Source organism: Amblyomma americanum, chromosome 1 (genome assembly GCF_052857255.1).
Source record: "Amblyomma americanum isolate KBUSLIRL-KWMA chromosome 1, ASM5285725v1, whole genome shotgun sequence".
Taxonomy (NCBI): Eukaryota; Metazoa; Arthropoda; class Arachnida; order Ixodida; family Ixodidae; genus Amblyomma; species Amblyomma americanum.
The window spans coordinates 187,560,089-187,580,392 of NC_135497.1; the positions used below are offsets into that span (position 1 = coordinate 187,560,089).

The window sequence follows — 20,304 nt, forward strand, 5'->3', positions numbered from 1 at the left end:
TTGAGGAAAGCCTTTCCAAGTGCCAACATCAGAAGACCTGCACGCCTGTCTCAAACTCACCAGTCCCGAAGTACGTCCCACGGGTCAATCACGAGACCCGCCCTCTACACAAGAGAGAGAGGGAAAAATAATTCGTGACTGGCGCAGTCGACAGGATCAGGGGACCGCTGCTTTGCGACGGGAATGAGGAAGACAGAGGCAACGGAAGTTGAGAAGACGTCGAGCTAGACAGCTCACCAGCAACGTTTGCCCTTGGGTGGCAAAGAAGAGTGGAAAAACGGACATTAAGAAAGATGAACGCCAGCACAAGAACAAGAGACAGCAGACGGATCTTCACCGATCATCGCAGCTTCGACACTGATGTAGGTGTGGAGAACAATCGTGGACCCGAACAGAGCAAGGGACGACGGACTTAATTGCAACGGGACTTGAGAGTGTGGCGGCGATTCGTACCAGGACTGGTGGCATGTTAGAATGAAGTTCATTGTGAGAGAACTCTGGAACTTGGCCTGATTGACAATCTTTGAAGACAAGGCGACGAAAGAAAACTGTGAGCGATTAACGCTGCTCTCAGCTTTTGTTGCTTTATGCTCACGAGGGGAAAGAGTAAGCTACTGTCGCCAGAGATGGATGATAGCACGACTGGGGGAAGTGAGCGAGGCAAGCAGGCAAAAGGGCGAACCTGGATTCACTATGCAAATCGAAATGGAAATTGAGAAAATGTGGCTAGAGAGGGCCAAAATTGAATTCGAGACAGAGAAATTACGCAGGGAAAGAAGCAGTACAATACTCCACAATGCTGAGCAGTGTACCGCCCCGAATGCCGAAAGAGGAGTCAATTATTCCGGGGTGGTTTGACTCCATGGAGATGCTGTTCCACTCCTTCAGTGTACCGGAGAGCGTGCAATCCATCACCCTGATTCCTTACCTCACTGACCGCATGCGAAATGGCGATGCAAAATGGGACAAAATAAATACTTGAATACAAACAGCTAAAGGAAGTAATTTTGAGGGAACTGAGACTAAGCCCGGCAGAATATAAAAGAATGTTTGACACGGCTAAGAAAGGACCGCAGGAATCGTGGCGCCAGTTCAGCTACCGGCTTCGCAGTTACTACTCATATTATATCAGCAGTAGAAGAGTGACCGAAACGGAGGAGCTGATGGAGCTGGTAGTGGTGGATAAACTGAAAGAGGTCCTGCCCAATGATGCGCTGCGACAGATAGCACTTCAGGAGAACAAAAGCTGGCTAAAAATAGACGGACTTACAGAAGTAGTCGAGGCTGTGGAGAGCAGTCGGGCGAAACCATCGGGAGCTAGCATTCCGCGCATGGGTATGGCCAGTGGTGAAGGATGCAGAAGAGAGGAGATGGCTGGGGCATCGCCACTCCACGGGCAAGAACAGATAGAGGTGAAGAATGTGCCATTTAAAGCACATACGACGATGCGCCAGTGTTAACGTTGTGGCCGACCAGGTCACATGGCTAGGGAGTGTCAAGAAACTGAAGAAACAATAGGAAACAGAGGTTTAAGTGTTCGTAACGGTGCCACGGAGGGGCATTCTGCCGGCAGGGAATGGGAGCAGGAAAGAGGAGAGAAGGCTGCGTCACCTCTTTGCTACCGTTGTAGCCGTTTAGGGCATATGGCCCGAGAATGCCTAGAGACAGAGGCTAGGAAGATTACCGCCAGAGTGATAGAAGTAACCCCTCACAGCGCTGAAATTCACTGCCAGGGTCAGGAGCCAAAAGCGAGCACTCAGTTGGCGGGGACACATGTAGGTGATGTTCCTCTGTGCTCGGGCGAATCAGACATCTTGGCGCGATTGGATTCGGGCATGGATATCACGGTGGTCAGGAGGTCACTGCTGCCGGAGGAAAGGGTAGATTCACGAGGCAAAGTAGCATTGAAGGGAGCCTTCGGACATCACATTGAGGCTGAGCTCGCGCATGTGCCGCTAAGAATCGATCAGGGGAGCCCACACGTTGCCATCTTGTGCGCAGTGACAGAGGAGTTGGCAAGCGAAATTGACTGCTTGTTAACAGTGAAGGACTACAATGAACTGGTCAAGCAGAATGAACCCTTGAGCTTGCGAGCATGAGAGCAGCGATGTTCGAGGCTCGCCTCGGTGGATTGTTGTTGCTTTTCTGTTTATTTTTATGCATGCTTCGTGTATACTCTTCCTTCACTTTAAATATGCGATCCTGTGGCGTACGGTGTGGTGTGTAGCAGTGTATCTTGCTTTCATGTACTTGCATGCCTGTATTCCTTTTCGGAGTGTATCTCGAGGGGAAGATTTAGTGTGTTCTCGCAACCGAGAGAGGTGCGGCGTCCTGAGCCAGCCTAGGGGGAAAGCTTTTTTTTTTTTTTTCGAACTGGCAAAAAAAAAAATAGGGGGAAAGAATGGAGGAGCTGATGGGGAGGTGTCACGACTCAGCTGGCGTACGTCGTGGTAAGGCGTGAGGAGGGCCGCCGAAGGGGAGCAGGGGAACGCGCCGACAAAAGGGAGAGGCTCTCAGGGCGGCGTCGCGCGCGAGTTTCGGGAGCCTCGGCCTGAGCGAGGAGGAATGGTCTGATCAGACGCATGTGTCGTAAAGGGTTTCTCTCCGCTCGTTGTGGCATGTTTCTGGTTAGCCACGGCAGCTTGCTCGATGGGCCAGCGCCCGATGCGAGCGGGCATCCGGGCACCCTAGGCCAGAGCGGCTAACAGGACGCATGTGTCGTAAATGGTTTCTCTCCCCTCGTTGTGGCATGTTTCTAGTTAGCCACGGCAGCTTGCTCGATGGGCCAGCGCCGGATGCGAGCGGGCATCCGGGCACCCTAGGCCAGAGCGGCTAATAGGACGCATGTGTCGTAAGTGGTTTCTCTCCCCTCGTTGTGGCACTTTTCTAGTTAGCCACGGCAGCTTGCAGCGAGCCGTGTGTTCGATATTTTGTGCTTTTCTTTTGCATTGCAAGGCATGTGTTTTATATTGTGTGCTTTTATTTTGTGTTGCGATATGTTGAGTCCGAAATGTGGCGGGAAAGTCACCTATTGGCTGAGGGTGTAGTTTTGGCGGGAGGACAAGGAGATGTGCGCGCGCTAAGGAGAGCTTGGGAGGTTGGTTGGTGGCAGCCGGACAGATCGGTCGTGTGCGGCCGGTGGTGGTCCCGGGGTCGCGGAGTTGAAGCGAGTTCCTTGAGCGGCGGCCGGGCGGGTTGGCCGTGTGGTGGCCGACGGTGGTCCGGAGTCGCGAGAGTTTGGAGTTTTGTCTTTTTTAGTTAAAGCGGAGAGGCCGAAATCTTTCGGCAGATGTAAATCAGTTTTGTAAATATTGTAATAAATACCCTTTTGAGGAAAGCCTTTCCAAGTGCCAACGTCAGAAGACCTGCACGCCTGTCTCAAACTCACCAGTCGCGATGTACGTCCCCTGGGTCACTCACGAGACCCGCCCTCTACCACTCCACGTCAACATCTGGATGCAACAACATCGTACAACAAGAGAGAGAGGGGGGAAAATAATCGTGACTGAGAGGAAAGAAAGGGGGGAGCGATAGTAAGAAAGGAGTATCATAAAAACCCGCAGATAATACGAACCTGTGTACATTACAGGGTGTAATTTGGTGTTATGAAAAATGGGAAAAAAGTTTTAATATGCATATAATGCGAGTAAGGCACTCAGCTCGAAGACGTTCCGGAAATCATGAAAGCTGAACTTACTCCGATTATTCGTGTACGCCGGCACGCCAGATATGACGCGTGTAGCGCGGGCGCCATATATCTGGTAGATACAGACCTGGGTGCCGCGCTCGTGCCTACTCGTGTCCTGTGCCACAAGCAAGCACAGACCATTTCCGGCATACGCGTGGGCAAGCAGGCGCGCACGGTTCGGAAGTGTCCATAGTTGGTGCTTTAGTGATCATCATTGTAGGGTGTACCATCTCCCGAAAGGCCCTTGTCACAGAGACCTTTCCACAGAAGCATGTATTCCGTACCGTCGAGCGCATTTGATATCCCACATTTCTGAAATTACAACCGGTGAGCTCCTCGGCAATGCTGGCCCAAGCGTCTGCCATCCAACTGCACAGCGTGGTTGCAGAGTCCTGTGTCCGGCGGCAGTAACTGCAGGCTCTCCCTATCACATCCAGACCATATAGGAGCACTTGATGCAATACCGATGCTTTTGGCAGCTATGATTACTTGCCTTTTAAAAGCAGCAAAAGACTGCTTTTGCAGTCCCGATACCAAAGAAGGTGCAGTTTTCCTGGGCATCGAAATCGGAACTACCCAACTTACACCACTGTTAGATAGCGCCTCCTCTTGCTAGAAGCATGGCAGCATAGCATAGTGGTAACAGCGCTCGATAATAACAAAACCGGTCTAACTGTGGATTTTGGCCGAAAATTGTCTGGATCCGCATATAATGCGAAGTGGAAATTTGACATGCTAAAATCTGGAAAAAAACCTCGTATTAAACATGGGTTTTTAAAGTACTGGAACACTTGATATTTACTTTGGTGCATCAAAATAAACCATATTTCAGTTCTGCTAACTCAAGCGAACATTTTCTCAAAACTCCCTGAAATTTGTTTAAGTACCGCATATTACCAATTAAATGAAACCTCAATAATTTGAATTCGGTTAGTTCGAAATCCCGGATAATTCAAAGAATTGCTACAGTCCCATAAATTGCAATGCAAATTTGGTCGGATAATTTAAAGTGGCAGCCTGCACCAGCCCAGATAATTAAAAAATCTGGGGTGCTACACAGGAATCCCAGCCGATCCCGATTTCACCACAAACCAGTGAAGTGACAGCCCCTCTGAGCCGCAAGGCGGCACCGCAGAGCGATGCCGATGCATGACATGTTGAAACACCCCACAGCCCCCGATACTTCAAGCACAAGGTCCAGTCATGGCTTGCGGACCACCGAAGTGCGCACCTGCGACGCGACCCTTCTTGGTTCGTGCCCGCGAAGGGTTGGCTGCGCCCAACATTGGCTTGTGCCCAACGCTGTCCTGCGCTGTTTCTTTCAATGGAGTGTCGGGGTCACAGGGTTAGGTTACCGGCATCTCTAATTGTTTTACTACCATCGCGTTTAAGTTGACCTTTCTTCAGCAAAACAACCATGCGATATTTGGGGGGTAGGCACGAGGTAAATAAAAGTCGTTAGTTTGAAAGCAAATCGGTACCGCAACAGCAATTTACAGAGTTCGTTCGTGCTGGCAGTCGCTTCCTCGGATGAGTGATAGGAAGAGCAAGAGCAAACTTATGATAATATCCAGGGCATGCATAGCGCTGGAATCCAAAACTACAGGACCATTCGCAGTTCAGTTTGCTGCTATAGTCAGTCGGGTCGCACGCAAGTATGGAAGGCAGGATGGAGTGCCGTTTTTTTCACTCCTGAGCTCCACTGGCTTCATCCTTGTGATCGCATTGTTAAGCATTTATTGCTTTGAGTTGCGTGTGCACAGTGATTCCATCCCGCGGGAAACTACAAAAAATGTGCAGCAGTAGGAGGAAAGAAGAAGGGAGGGCGCAAGCATGTGTCAATTGGTATTTCGAGTTACTTTTTCCTTTTTGGCCAGCAGGGGCAGTAAGTTGGGGGGTGGACTTCTGTGCAGCAGTAAATGGTACTAATCGCAAAGTTTGTCCAATATAGGAAGTGCATTCCCGCAATGACATTTTTTGTCTGGGTCCCATTGTGCTGTGCTCGTTTAATTAAAAAACCCAGTTAGTTCGAATGTTTTTCGCAGCCGCAGTAACTTCAAATTAACAAGGTGTTACAGTATCCTGTAGGGGAGATGAGAGAGAGGCTGGAAGGTAGTAGCTGGCACGGGAAGACCCCAGAGGGTGGCTACTGTGAACAGAGGAAGTCCTGACAGGGGAAAAATGCATAACCAGAGGGTGGTTGCCACGGAAAAAACAGTGAGTAGCTACCATAAAAAGTGGAGGGTGAGGAGGGAAGTGAGCTGAGAAGAGGAGCGGAGATAGCAGAGTGGCGTGCGCGCAATGGATGCCGCTCATCCACTGAAGTGGTTGTGTGCGAGCCACCTCTAGAACCAAGTGCCGATAGATGCTGAAGATTGACATGGAATAGAAGACTGAGTGTGAAAGGCAGTCAAGTGTAAAGGACTACAAAGACTAAGTGTGTGCAATAAAGGTGATTGTAAAGAAATGTGTGATGCGTCGTGTCACACAAAGGGGAAAAAGGGGGAATGAAAGTTTAATGCTGTGCATTCCGTCGGATTAGCCCACCGATCGGCCACTAACTTTAATGTGAAAGGATTATATGGCTCACTGGCAGTGAAACCCGGCGACGTTGACCAGCACCAATGGTCCGAAAACCCCCCCAGTGATGTCATCACCGTCTCGCATGACGTCAGCAGTAGACCATAAGATAGTGACGTCGACAGCAAGGAAAAATAAAATTTCTTCGGAGGGTGCAGGGAACTGAACCAAGGACCTTCAGATTGTGAGGCGAGCACAGAACTCAGCCCGCAGAATCACATTGCTTCTTGGCGAATAAAGGTGAACCTAGTGTATATGTTGCTTTACGACTGCACGCTAATGAGTAGGTGTGCCATTAGAAAGGAAGGAATCTTTAATGAACCTTGCAATAGAACTCTCGCTGAGACTGCTTTCATGGTCTTAAGTGCCCTCCATATTTATTTTTTTTTTTGACCCATGGAACTCTATGTATCCTGCCAGGACCAGGCACCGGCATGAGGCACGTAGTACCCTTGGCACAGCAGGAACTATCTAAGACCGTGCAAATGAGGTCAGCTCCACATATAAATTAAGCCCGCAATTTCAGGCAGTCTGTAAAAAAGAAAAGGTCACAATATTTCATGGTGTTATCTTATACCATAATTTGTCATCTAAATTTTAAAAATTAGCAAAACTTTGATAACTGAACACACACACATTTCATTTGGAAGTGGTGCGTTCAAAAAGAAAGAATGTGTCACAGTGAAATTTAAGAACAGACATTTTAGTTTCGTAGTTTTTCTTGTGCTCAGGACAATGTAGATGAAAAGCTTATTTCAGACATATATACAGAGCCACAGAACTGCCATAAGTCGCGTCCACTTGCAGCAGACGACAGAGCACTAGACAGTGGTTTTGTATATCCTCTTCTGACGTCACAGCCCCAGAAGCCGGGGAACTCTTGGTGAAAAAAACCACAGGACAGTTATGAGTTTTTAACGAAAATGATGCAGCGTTAGCTGGCTTGTGATTATAAAGAAATGCGCTAGCCACTAGGCTACTGCAGCCGTGGTGCAGTGGTTAGAGCATCCATCTTGTATTCGGGAAGTGCTGGGAGGTGCAGGAGGTGGCGGGTGGGAAGTGCTGGGCTCGTATGTTGGGGGTGCATATTTACTGGTGGGTGCCTGAAGGTGCAGTTTTATTCATGGGTGCCCAGCGGTGGGCTGAACAGCTAATGCTGTGTGGGACCCACCGCCGTCTTTATGGCTTGACGCACAAGACTGAGCGGGCCAAGCACACATCATTATCAGTCGCCGTAATGGCTCATTGGTTATGGTGCTCAGCTGCTGGCCCAAAAAACATGGGTTCGATCCTGGCCGCGGTGGTCGAATTTCAATGGAGGCGAAATTCTAGAGGCCCAAGTACAATGCGATGTCAGAGCACGTTAAAGAATCCCAGCTGATCGAACTTTTCGGAGCCCTTCACTATGGCATCCCTCATAGCCCAAGTCACTGCGGAACTTTAAACCCCTGTAAGCCATAAACATGTCACCATCATCAAGTGGGTGCGAGCGGGTGCCTGTGCGTACAGCACCATTGCATATGTCTGTCAAGTTCTTTGCCGGTAGTGCAGTGAGAATGCGCATGTTCTCGCCAGTGGCTAGATAACGGCCAAGTGAGCAGTGCACCAGGTAGACCAGCGTGGAAGCACTGGTCGTGCACTTTGTGGTCCGGCGGACCAGCCTTTGGCGAGGTGTTCATGGATCATGTTCTGCAGGAGCAGCCTTCTCCTTGGATTCAGCACGGTGGTCTACCGGCAGCGTAACAACTGCATCCGGCATGAGTGGATGTGACACAAGCAGCCCTGTCATTTGTGTATCATTGAAGCTCGAGTATCTTCGTGTGCTTTATTGGAGTAGATAGCATCTCAGTTTTATTTTGGTGTCCTAGCATTGAATTGTGTTATTGCCAGAGCAGCCGTGTAATCTTTGATGGTTGTAGCACGAGTGTGCGGATGTAGCTGCGCCATCAGCAGTGTTTCTTGTACTGCGGCTAGCGGAGCATAGCATATGTTGCTAGAACTGCTGCTGTAACAGCCCCTCCATGTAGTGTTGAGGAGCTCGGATGCTATCATGGTGCTGCGCTAGTGCGAGCACTGTACTATGCTTGAATTGCAGTACAGATGCACAGGTTCTGTTTTACATTTTAGTGTTTTTTTATTAGCCTGTAATAAACAGTGTTGTCCCTAGTGCTTCTGGTGCCTGGTGATACTATGGCTTGCGAACCACCTAAAGAGGGAGGTTCCCTCAGCTGTAATCACTAGACCACAGAGCAAGGTTAGCACAGTCGTCTTGTATGTGGGAGATGCTGGGAGGGGTGGGGTGTGCTGTGTAGGAGTGGAGGTGCTGAGCTAATAGATGGGAGATGCAATTTTACCGGTGGGTGCCCTAAGGCAGGCTATGTAGATGGCGCTACCGACACCCCATTTTTGAGGAACAAGCTAAGAACAAGTTATGCTGTAAAACTATGCTGTAGTCAATTATTTAAAGTGCACTGTGGAGTATCTTTTCCAGTTTTATTGCTTCTAAGGCTCTGCACAGACTTATCTGCAAACAACATACTTTTTGAAAAGACCATGCCTCAACACCATTTATCAAATTGGTCTATGCTACTGAGGATCAATTATCATAAACAAAAAAGTCACAGTACAGGCCTAGGAATAAGACAAGTATAAAGGAGTAGTAGTTCCCTATCATTTAGGCACTCAGAAAAAAAAAAAAAACTATATTTGCAAACTGAGGAATCTATTCAAGTAAATATTTTCAACCTCGCATTTGCCATCTACCTGCCAGTCGTGTGTTTTAGAAAGTTTCCTGGGAGTAACAGCTACTTTGTCACATTAGGGGACATCCGCTCAATGTTTGTTTAAGATAGTTTACTACCTTCGTACTCAGAAAAAGTTTCTATATGTCTAAAATCACTCCCAAATCATCACAGTAGTTGTTAAGCATGAATATTATCATTATGCACTTTCAGCCTCCTTTTAGGCTGTGGTAGTTGCACTGCTTTTTTTTTTTGTACAGTGGAATACATTCATGAAAGCCAATTGGCCAGTTAGTGCTGTGGAACATACATGAAAGGCAAGGTCAATGTGCAAAAGTTAAAAAGTTAATGTGAACCAGATTTCTTTCATACCGTATCTGTAAGACAAGAATCAAAGGTCCCCAGACAGTTCCCTTTATCAGAAAATTCAGCTTAACAAAATTTATCCAAAAGGGAGCCCACAGTTTTTTTCCCTAGTACTCTACATGGAGATGGCTCTCACCCATGAGTGCCTCAAAGCAGTTGGCCATGGCATGTCGCAGCTCCAAATCATGACAGAGGTCAGAACCATGTGCATACAGCATGTATTTCTCCAGCTCCAGTTTCTGAAAAGGTTTAAAGAACCGTATATAAAATGGTGACAAAGGGGAAAAAAAATATACAAGATATGTGGTTTCAAGAAGCCTCTTCTTCAGGATGCATAAACTACAAATGGCAAACAAAGAGTAAACTTATTAACACAGGTCTGCTATGTACTTTTAGAGGACAGCAGCCTCCAGGATACGCAAGGCCAAAAAGCGATCTTGTCAGATAGGTATGACATTTTTCAGCTGTCAACTCATTTCACTGCCCTACATTATAGCACTCAGTTGAACTTTCACCTCCACTATTGTGAGCCGGGGACATTATTTAATAAGATACCCATGGACTTCAGTTGCAGCTCGCATGTCCAGGAGACTTTTGTCCCCAATAGTACACATGAAGTAAAACCTCGTTGACACCTCTTTTTTTTTTAACTGCGGGAAAACGTATGATCCAAACCGCCTGATTTTGAGAAATGTAAATGTTGAACGAGGTTGAAAGACATTTATTGCCTAAGTCACCCTATAAAAATGTCGATGGGCATTTCTTGGCCCAACAGCTGAACAGATCCTATTCCAGTGCTCGCTGAATTCAGTCCGCGTTCGCGCTGAACGCTGTCTTTAGTGTGGAAGGAAATTCGTAATGCATCCGGTCCGTTGACGGCAGTGACAAAAGTAACCAGAATTTCTTCATTGTCATTTTCGGATGCTTCGCCCCTTTGCTCCCAAGTATTGTGAGAAAGCCACCGCGGCGGCTGATTGTCGCAGTGTATAGCTGCGTTTCCCAGACCCAGCCCGTTCGTATATAAGCGCATTGCTGTAGTTCGTAGAAGATTCGCCTCCTTTCCCTTATGCACCGCGAAATAACCTCAGCGTTTCTCCTCTTCATATCGTGTCCCCGCAGCAACGGCCGTCACGAATGCTAGCGCGCCGTTTTTATTATTTTTTTTTGTTCATGGTGATGGTGGCGGTGGTGCTTCGCCTCGTTGCATTGACATACTGCAGAGAAGCCACCACAGCGGGTGGATGCCACAAAAAACGTCGCGTGCCCCCCTCGTTCGGCCCACTTGTTTGTTTGCACATGTGCGATTGGTCAATAAACGTATTATGCGACCACAATTTGTCGAAATTTTAAACGTAGTTGCCAGGAAATCGTGTTTTCCGGGAACATATTAACCGGGAAAAATATAGTGTAACTCTATGGGACATTTTTGATGTCCGCGAATTTGAGCGCACGAACCGGGAAATCGTATGAACCGGGAAAGTATCAACGAGGTTTTACTGTACATTAAAAATTTCCGCAGTTTAGAAGTGTTCACATAAGCACCTGACCTCTACAAACAAGCCCCCAATGCTACAACAGTAGAACCCCGCTATAGTGAACCTGGATACAGTAGAAATCCGGGTATAGTAAAGTGAAACTGAGGCTTCCAGCTTTTTTGTTGAAGTGGATATGGGGAGTCCTAGTGCTCGCTTCACGCATTTCCTATTACGACGTCGATTTTGTCGTGCTCCATTTTCTTAATGTTTAGAAAGGGTGTGGCGTAGCAAATGCAACTAATGATGTAAGCTTGGGTCATTTTTAGGAGGCTGCGCTCTAGGCCGTGGCCTCTGAGCAAGGCTCTTCTGAATATGCCCGTGACTTGTGCCGCGCAGTTTTCTAATTTCGTAATGGTGTTTGTGTTGTGTCCATTGCCTTGAATGAACATTCCCAGGATTCTTATTTCGTCTACTGTCGGGACGAGAGTGTTTTCTACCATAATTTTTATGTCTATGTCTCTTTTTTCTCGGGTGGTAGATTAAAAATTCCAATTTTTCCGGGGAGCAGGACAGACCTCTGTCTGCCATGTATTTAGCCACCACGTCTGCGGCAGTTTGCAACTTCTGTTCTATCTCAACGTCGCTGCCCTTATTGATCCAAAGATTTATGTCATCAGCGTACATGCTGAACTTTAGGTCTTGAATTCGATTTAATAATGGGGGAAGTGCTCTCATTGCTATGATGAACAAAAACAGGGATAGGACGGAGCCCTGAGGGGTGCCCTTGCTCCCTAGTTTGGTTGTAGGGAATTCAATGTCCTGGAATTTCATGATTATCTCTCTGTTTTATAGAAAGGCTTTGATGTAGTTGTATGTTTCCTCTGATTTCTTGAAGTCCAGTGAGTACTGCGTCATGTTTTACGTTATCAAAGGCTTTGGTTATGCTGACATATGCCCGACAGAAAAAGACAATTATCGGCAAGAAAACTGGATTTAAAAATGTTCCCTGTGAAATATTTATGGCCACCCTGTGTTCACAATGGTTACAATTAAGCTTCAGAAGAAAGTTAAAATGAGGTTTATACAAACAGCTACATAGACAGAAGGGCAATTTCAAGTTGTGCATGCTTTTCCGATAACTGAAGCCCCTCACTGTTTATGCAAAAACCTGGAGCACAAGCAGTTCAAACCAAACAAAGCCTACAGTGCACACATATCAGTGTTGGCGGTAACGCGTTACAAGTAACTGCGTTACCGGTAACGCAGTTACTTGTAACGGTAACTTAGTAACGTACTAGATACCATTTCGGAACTGTAACGGGTAACGTACTTTCGCTATCATTTTTCGGTAATGTGAGGTGTCACGTTACTAGTTACTTTTGTTCCAGTTGTCCCCCACTCCGCCCCCTTTTTTTAGAAAAAAAAAAAGCGTACAGCACCTAAATTGATGTTGCAAATAAACAAACAGATGCTCTCGACGACCTTTGTTGCGGCTCGCATGCATGCCAGAAAACACCTGCTGTTGACGACGCACCCAACTAAGAAAAAAGACTGAATAGCCATAAAGCACGAAACACGTGCACAAACACGCATTCACACACTTGCTTTCACCTACCTCCTCTTCCCGAACCACTCACACACACAAGTGTCTACGGAGTGGAAGCATGCCGAGCATTTTGGAACATCATATTTTTCAGTTACCTGAAATTTATTGAGAGTTCAGCGGTGTTTCCTTTATGAAGTTAGAATTGATGATGTAGCGTCATTTTGTGTTTAATGTCACATTCAGAAAAAGGCTTCACCATGTGTCACAGAGTTAGAATCTATCACTTGTAAATCTACAGGCAACTTTATGCCACTATAGCATTGTTAAACTCCTGCACATTTGTGCAAAGTATTCTCGTTAAATCAGGATTTCGCGTAAAATCGTCCTTTGGGCTAGCAGTTTTGTGTGAAATATGAGCTGTATGGAATTGTTATCGTGAGTTTATAAGGTGAATACGCACTAATTAAAATTTATGGCCATGAAGTTACGGCAAAGTAACGTGCAGTACTTTTTTTTGGTAACGGTGACGCGTTACTTTTCTTTGTTGGTAACGTATGGCGGTAACGCGTTCCTTTTTTCTTAGCGTAACGAGTAACGTATTTAGTTACTTTTTTTCGGTAACGCCTACAACACTGACACATATGCATGCAAGCAAGGAAAAAATAACTGTTTAAGAAGGTGGAGAGAGCAGTGCAGTCTTCAGACCAGACAGCACCTGTGTTGTCCACCTTCATCACCCTGTGCCCGTGCTGTTCTTTTTCGTCAAACCAAACATTGATGAGAAGCTATAAATGACATCACCTGCAACACTGAAACGACGGTTCTAATAACTAAATTTAGAAAAGGAAAAGAAATGTTAGTTGAAAAAGTGCTGCTTCAGCAGCAAGCTTATTTCACAACAATAAGCAATTTGGCTGGACATGTTGCAAAGTTTTATCTGGCTCAGAGGTCACCTGACATTTATTTAGTTTCGCTCAGAATATGCCAAGAAAGTTTATAGAGGTTCCCGAACAATTCTAGCACAAAAGTACTTGCTCCACAAACTCAAAGCAGATATTAAGTCCTCCTAGCTCACCTTGGCGAGGACAGCTAGGTGCTGGTTTTGGACAATGGCTGCTCGATAGGTGGCCAGTCCACCCTCTTCAAGGTCAGGGAACATGAAAAAGAGGTGTATACTGGAGAGAAACTCCACGACTGCATCACCCAGGAACTCCAGTCTCTCATTATGGCTGATGCTTGATGCTGTCTCCTCTTGGCGCCCAAAGCGTGACATGATGTTGATCAATGTGTTGATGCCTGCAATGGAGGATACATGAGAGTGAGTACAAAGATGCTCTCAAAGACAATTACTTTAAAGGGACTATGCAATGAATAAAAAGTCACTTGTAAATGTTTTCAATGCTTAGAAATGATGCTAGGAAGCATTCACACCAAGTATGAGTCTTCGGGAACTGAGCTGGCAACTTGTTATGAATATTTAAAAACCGTGTTTTTTGAAATTCGCGGGCCGATTGGTGTGCTCGTAGTGACCGATTCTGAAACTAAAAACGTGAAAAAAGACGTCACTATACCCATGACGTCACCAGGCTACCACACACTGTCATTCGCTGGAGCCACGGCAGCCACGACGTCACGGGCACACTTCCGGTAGCCGTGAAAATCGTCTGCTCGTGCCGCCGCGCGACCCTCTCGGGCAAGCGCGAGCCAGGGCATTGCCTTCGCGCACATGGTTTCAATTTTCCTCTGCCGCCTCCTTCTGTCGGGAATTCCGGGAGTTCCAGAGCCACTCGCAGTGGCTCGCCGAGTCGCTACTGTCGTCGCTGGTGTTCAGCCAGTACGGTGTGAACGCATAGGGCTCGATGGCCATCACGGCCGTAAGAGGGAGCAGTCGCGTCTCGAGGTCCGGGTCCATTACTGCTAACTACAACAGACGACAAGCACAGAAACCCGACGCGCGCCGCCATCATGCCGCCGATGCTGTTGCTGGGGTGCTAGAAGCGGCAACCGGAAGTTGCAAAAGGAACGTCAGCGGATGACGTATTCATTGGCGGGGCCCAGTCCCAGAGCTGTTTTCTTTATTTTTGTCTGGTGCCCCGCGTGTACAAGTTGAGGGGGGAGAGAAGGAGTGTAATTTTTAATTGTCTATATCTTTGTTGTTATTGATGTTAGCTCAAAAAATCTTGCACTGGGGTGACGAGTGATGAAATGCCTATCTGTCGTCTGCTTTACGTAATCTCAATTAATTCATTGCATAGTCCCTTTAAGTAAGTCAGTTAAAGACACTTAAGACAAATGCTTGAAGACAGCTACTAGCTTAGTTCATATGAAGGACACGAAGTTTCCTCTGCTCTCCATTTTAAGTTTTACCAAGGGATTCACAAGTGTCAGCGAAAGATTTAAAAGAGGTCCTTGATATCAAAAACATACCTCTTTTTCTTGTGTTGAGGTAGTGTATACGTCGATCCCCATACTCTGGCTGCCTGATGCCACAGTTGGTCAGTGAGTTGCGTGCATGGTCTGGGTTGGTGCCAAAGTTCTCCCGGTAGGATGGGTGAGTGAGTGCCAGCTGGTAAAAAAGCAAACTAGCTAAACAAATGGCCAGCACACAGTTCACAGTGAAAACTGGTCTTCAGCCTGCAGCAAGCTTATGTGCACGCAGTTACTCATTCTTTTATATTGACAGCTAACTAAAAACTTCAGCACATTGTTACCAAAGAACTCCCACATTGATTTAACAACAAAACAATGTTACTGAGATGGCCAGAGAAGGGAACTTTCACATAGTGAAGAAGCAGGTGGTATAGCTACTACCGTCACTTCTTCACCGCAGGAGAGAGGAAGTAAAGTTTAATGAAAGAAAAGATGGAGAAGTTGGTTAGCAGTAATGTGACCCTAGCCAACTGCTCCACACAGGGGAAAGGACAAGGGAAAGAAAAGGAGAGGCAGAGTTCGAATGGATGGTGATGTCATAATAAAACGAATTGCATGAGGTGATCCGGACAACAGAAATGTCCACGCACACATTGGCTGGCACTAGTCTCTCATAGATTTGATGTGTAGCGCACACAGTCCACGCCTTGCACGCACACCGAGGCATATCACTTACACATGCTCCAGTGCTGAGCCTACATGCAAACAAACAACTAAGCACACCCCCGTTTGACCATGCAGATTTCGCTGTGTCAGTGGTGTGGTCCACACACAATTGCAGAGATGAGCTCTAACATACACACACACATGCACATATTAACATTCACCCCAGAATACTGTCAAACAAAAAGTCTGGGGCTGCGGATAATATTTACATGTTTATAATACAAAATATAAACTTGTAAAACTAAAGCAGAGAAAATAAACCTAAACGTTGACATTTCTTTCCATGCACCTCTTCCTTTTCTCATACCTTCCCTTTTCACAGTGAAACCTGTTATAAGGAGCCCAATTGTGGAGGAGCCTCACATCACCGAATATTCACCATGTGGTCACATGACCGTGTGCCGTGACAGTCACCACGAACATGCATCTCCGTCCACGTGTGCTCCCTACTCACAGAACATGCGACCATTTGGCATCTCTGACTGGATGAACTACGAGCACCGCTATTTAAGTTGACCACAAAGATGAAATAAGAAGAAGAGGTCAGAACAAGCATAAAGAAGTCTGTGGCAATAGACATCAGGAAAACACAGTGGACAAGAGCTTCTGCGATGGCAAGACTATAGTAGGAGGCTTTGACAGTGCCTGGGCAGTCTACAGCCGGCAATGCAGAGCTGCCACTGCCACCACCTGAGCATGAAGCTTTTGAATACCAAGGCGCATTGCTTTTGTCGAGTTTAGCTTGTTACACAGCAGAGCACAAAAACCTGGCAATTTTTTATTCAAAGCTCCTCACCTGAAGAAGGTACCGATCCTTAAACTCGGTCTGAATGATGCTCTCTAGAAAGTCCAGAGACTTGTGGAAACGCAGGTGGCACACAAGAACTGGAAGCAGCAGAGCATGCTGTGTGACAAAAGAAATGAAGATCTTTAGATGGTACTGAACATGAATAAAAGCATAACTGCTCTAGACATACTTTCTTAAACAACTTTAACATACAAACAGTAGTCTTCATTACTACAGTCAAACCCGGTTATAACGAACCCGGGTAGAGCGAATTATGCTTTATAGCGAACACTTGAAGCTGTCTTAGCATTATTCATGTGAATGCACTTTCTATAAAGAACTGTACATTGTATATAGCGAACATGAGCGCACGGTCGACGATCACCCACGGGCGCCACGCGCCGGCTCGAGGGGTTCCTCAATGCGCCCGCTCCGCTGCCTGCTCCCTTCCCCTGTGCTGCGGGGCGCGTTGGGAAAGAAAAAAAAAATGACTACTAATAGAGCACGCAGAGAGTGGAGGGGGAAGCAACGAACCAGTCGAACAGCCCCCAGTGCCTTTGCCGGCTTCACCCCGTTGCTGTGCAGCGCTCCTATTCGGAAACTGCTCACCACGTTGCGTGCACCTCCAGGCCTATCGTGACACCGGACAGAACAACGTCACAAAAAACTAGCCAGTAGAAAAGAGAAAGGGTAATGTGACTTTGACTGCGCATCTTGCCTACCACTCTCCTCCTCTTTTTTACCCTCCATGTCTTCTTTGTTGACGTTTAGTCTTTCAATTCGTTTGGTTGCTCTTTATGCGTCGTAGTGTGCTGGTGCTATCGATTCCGACCATTGGTGCGTCCCCGTACCTCCTGCCTTTGGTCTACTTCGAAGACGGATACGAAGCAGCGGCAAGCCCTGCCGCTTTGCGCCAAAGTGGATATTCTTTGCCGCGTCAAGCGCAGAGAAAAGAAAACGCTTGTCGCGTGAACTGTGAAAACGCGTGAACTGTTTTCAGCATGCTGGACTGTGCCAGGAGGCTTCGGAAGCCGCAAGTGCAGCTGAAGACGATGGTGACACTGCCGCTCTTTGGGAAGAACTCTCGTGCGTTCCTGACACTGTGGCCCAAGATGTCTGCCTCGAAGATTTTGCGATGGTTGATGACGAGGTAGCGGTGGCGGCAAGCCCACTGGATGCAGAAATCGTTGCTGATGTGCTGGCGTCCGGCGTTGGAAGATGATCGCCCTCGCCCTACTTTTCATGAAGCACTTACTGCAGCAGACGTGCTGCGCCACTACTGTGCCGATATACAAGGAAGCGGACTTGAATTGATAGACATTTTATCACGCGTTGAGAATGTAATTCACGCTGACGTTACTAGGCGCTCTGTGCAAACCAAGATCACTGCCTACTGGAAATAGGTGCAGATTGCTGTGCAATAAATTGTTTACAGAGCAGATTTGCGTGGTGAGTGACGTGGCATTACTTTCGTTGGCGCATTTTTGCTGGACTTCATAATATCCTGTATAACGAACTGGATACTGAAATTCGTTACAACCGGGTTTGGATACAGCGAAATATTTTATATAACGAACAAATTCTGGAAAATCATGCTGTTCGTTACAACCAGGTTCGACTGTATGCACTCAAAATTATTATCTCCCACCAGTTCTCCATAAAGCACTTAAATAATTTATATGTAGGTCCCATTAAATAAACATTTTACATGCTTTTAAAACGATATTTAGAAGGGTGAAGCTGCAAAAAGCACAGCTGTTGCAAAGGAAACCAGCTTTGGACTATAAGCTTCTTTCCCATATGCAAATGACCAATTGGAATACTTGAAAACAGAGCTGGAACCAATCAGTATCCAATACAAATTGGTCACAACTGTGTTTCCAGGTGTTCGTCTTTTTTTACTCGGTTGGTAGGCAGAGCATCACTCCTGGTGTTGCAAGCCTATTAAAGAAAACTGAAAAAGCTAGCTACTAACTATTACTAACTATAGTATTCTGCTCTTACCACATGCTTAGAAAGCTGCCAGTGGTCTCTGCTGATAGCCATGCACAAAAACAATGAAACCACACAAATTAACTTAAACAACTACCTCTTATCAGCTGCTCAGTGTCAAGCCAGCTGATAGGAAACAACCCACAATCTCCTGCATTTTTTCAGTTAGTGTTTCTCTGCAGGTTATGCTGAAAGTAGAGCTGTGGCAGGCTGCATTTTTGTTTCAATTCAAGCACTGCTACAAAGACACTTTTGATATTTCTCCTTACTGATGATTTGCTGAAGGTGCTAGTTATCATACGCATATGTTATCCCTGTATATGCTTGTTATCAGACAAAAAAAAAGTGAGCGTACAAATAAAGATATTGTAGACAAGAGGTGTCACCATGCCTTCTGAAACAGGATATCAGCAGATAAAGACAAACCAAAAAGGCTCATAGAAAAACACAAGTATGTTGCTGAAGCTTTCCTTCTTCTGGCACTACATTTCTGGATTGGTACAGGCCAGCATCAACCATCGTTTTAGTGCAATTCATGCGCTGTGGTGTAGCACGGTAATGAAAACTTGATGCAGGAAGAAATGGTGCAAATGGCACACAAGTTCCATCCATCTTAGTGAGTACAAAACTAGACAAATGCAGCAAAGGTTTTGGATTCAGGAGGGGAAGTGTGGCATCATGAGGGGAGACACTGGGCGCAAAGTTCAAAAACATGAAGGAAGCCAGCAATGTGCGGGAGCAAAAGCAAAATGCATAAAGTACGAGTCAACAAATTGGCGTTGCTGTCTGTCCACATAAAATATATGTATGGTTCATGCAGTTGTCACGACCTGCACATGAACCCTCCCACGAAGGGCAATAAACTGAACATGACAATAGGCAAGACTGCGTGGGATGGACTTGCCCTGCTGAGCTAAATGCAGTGCCAAGATCCGCACGTGCAACATGGTCTGAGGAAGCACAGAGAAGGGATGTCAAGCACAATCATGCTCAGGCGGGATGCGGGGATCAAAACTATTTTCGTTATTTACGTATAAAACGTAACTAAGTTTGGAACATATATGTAACTTTTAATTGTGATTTCAAAAGTGCTTTCTATTTTAAGATAGCTGGCATACTTGTTGAGGAATTACAATTAACCGTAAAGTCATCCATGGGGCATTAAAAAATAAGAGAAAGTGCCAAAGTTTTTTATGTCAGCGTGTTTAAAAAGCCCTGCTAAGCTATCGGTTCTTTTCTTAGATGCCTGGTATTCACTTAAATAAAAGTTAACTTCAGCGTGCATATTTACATGAAAACGTTTTGAACAAAAATAACCTTTAAAAAATACTGCATGTGTACATAGAAAAAAAAGACAGCTTTATTGCACTCCTCAACATCTCGAGATTCACACATAAAAAACCAATCATTCTACTGTCATTCATTATGAAATGCCAGAGATTAGTGAAAGCAACCACGGACAAAGTGAAAGCTAAGAAATTCAACGTAAAGTCATCCATGGGGCATTAAAAAATAAGAGAAAGTGCCAAAGTTTTTTATGTCAGCGTGTTTAAAAAGCCCTGCTAAGCTATCGGTTCTTTTCTTAGATGCCTGGTATTCACTTAAATAAAAGTTAACTTCAGCGTGCATATTTACATGAAAACGTTTTGAACAAAAATAACCTTTAAAAAATACTGCATGTGTACATAGAAAAAAAAGACAGCTTTATTGCACTCCTCAACATCTCGAGATTCACACATAAAAAACCAATCATTCTACTGTCATTCATTATGAAATGCCAGAGATTAGTGAAAGCAACCACGGACAAAGTGAAAGCTAAGAAATTCAACCTTAACGTTTATTCCCTTGTTTGCCTCATTTATCGCCTTGCATGATTTTCCTTTTCGTCAGAGCAATGCAGCACTGCAACAAATGGCAGTTCTGATCGCCTGGTCTCTCCTCTTCATGGTGATAATAAGATGGTGGTGCACGTTCATCAGTCACCCACAAAATTTGCGATGCGCTCCGACCACCAGAACCTTGATTCGCTTACT

The 20,304-nt window shown here is 46.0% G+C and overlaps 1 protein-coding gene across 5 annotated transcripts in view; it reads right to left on the reverse strand.

Annotated features, from left to right (window-relative positions):
- The window catches only part of drosha (ribonuclease 3 drosha), a 187,978-nt gene that overhangs the window by 94,225 nt on the left and 73,449 nt on the right, over window positions 1-20,304 (reverse strand). For all 5 annotated transcript variants that reach the window (XM_077648049.1, XM_077648048.1, XM_077648052.1 and 2 more), the window contains 4 exons: window positions 16,289-16,396; window positions 14,824-14,962; window positions 13,472-13,692; window positions 9,512-9,614 (listed from right to left, as the gene is read on the reverse strand). In XM_077648049.1, coding sequence (XP_077504175.1) covers window positions 9,512-9,614; window positions 13,472-13,692; window positions 14,824-14,962; window positions 16,289-16,396 — 571 coding nt within the window. The remainder of the gene's footprint in view (window positions 1-9,511; window positions 9,615-13,471; window positions 13,693-14,823; window positions 14,963-16,288; window positions 16,397-20,304) is intronic.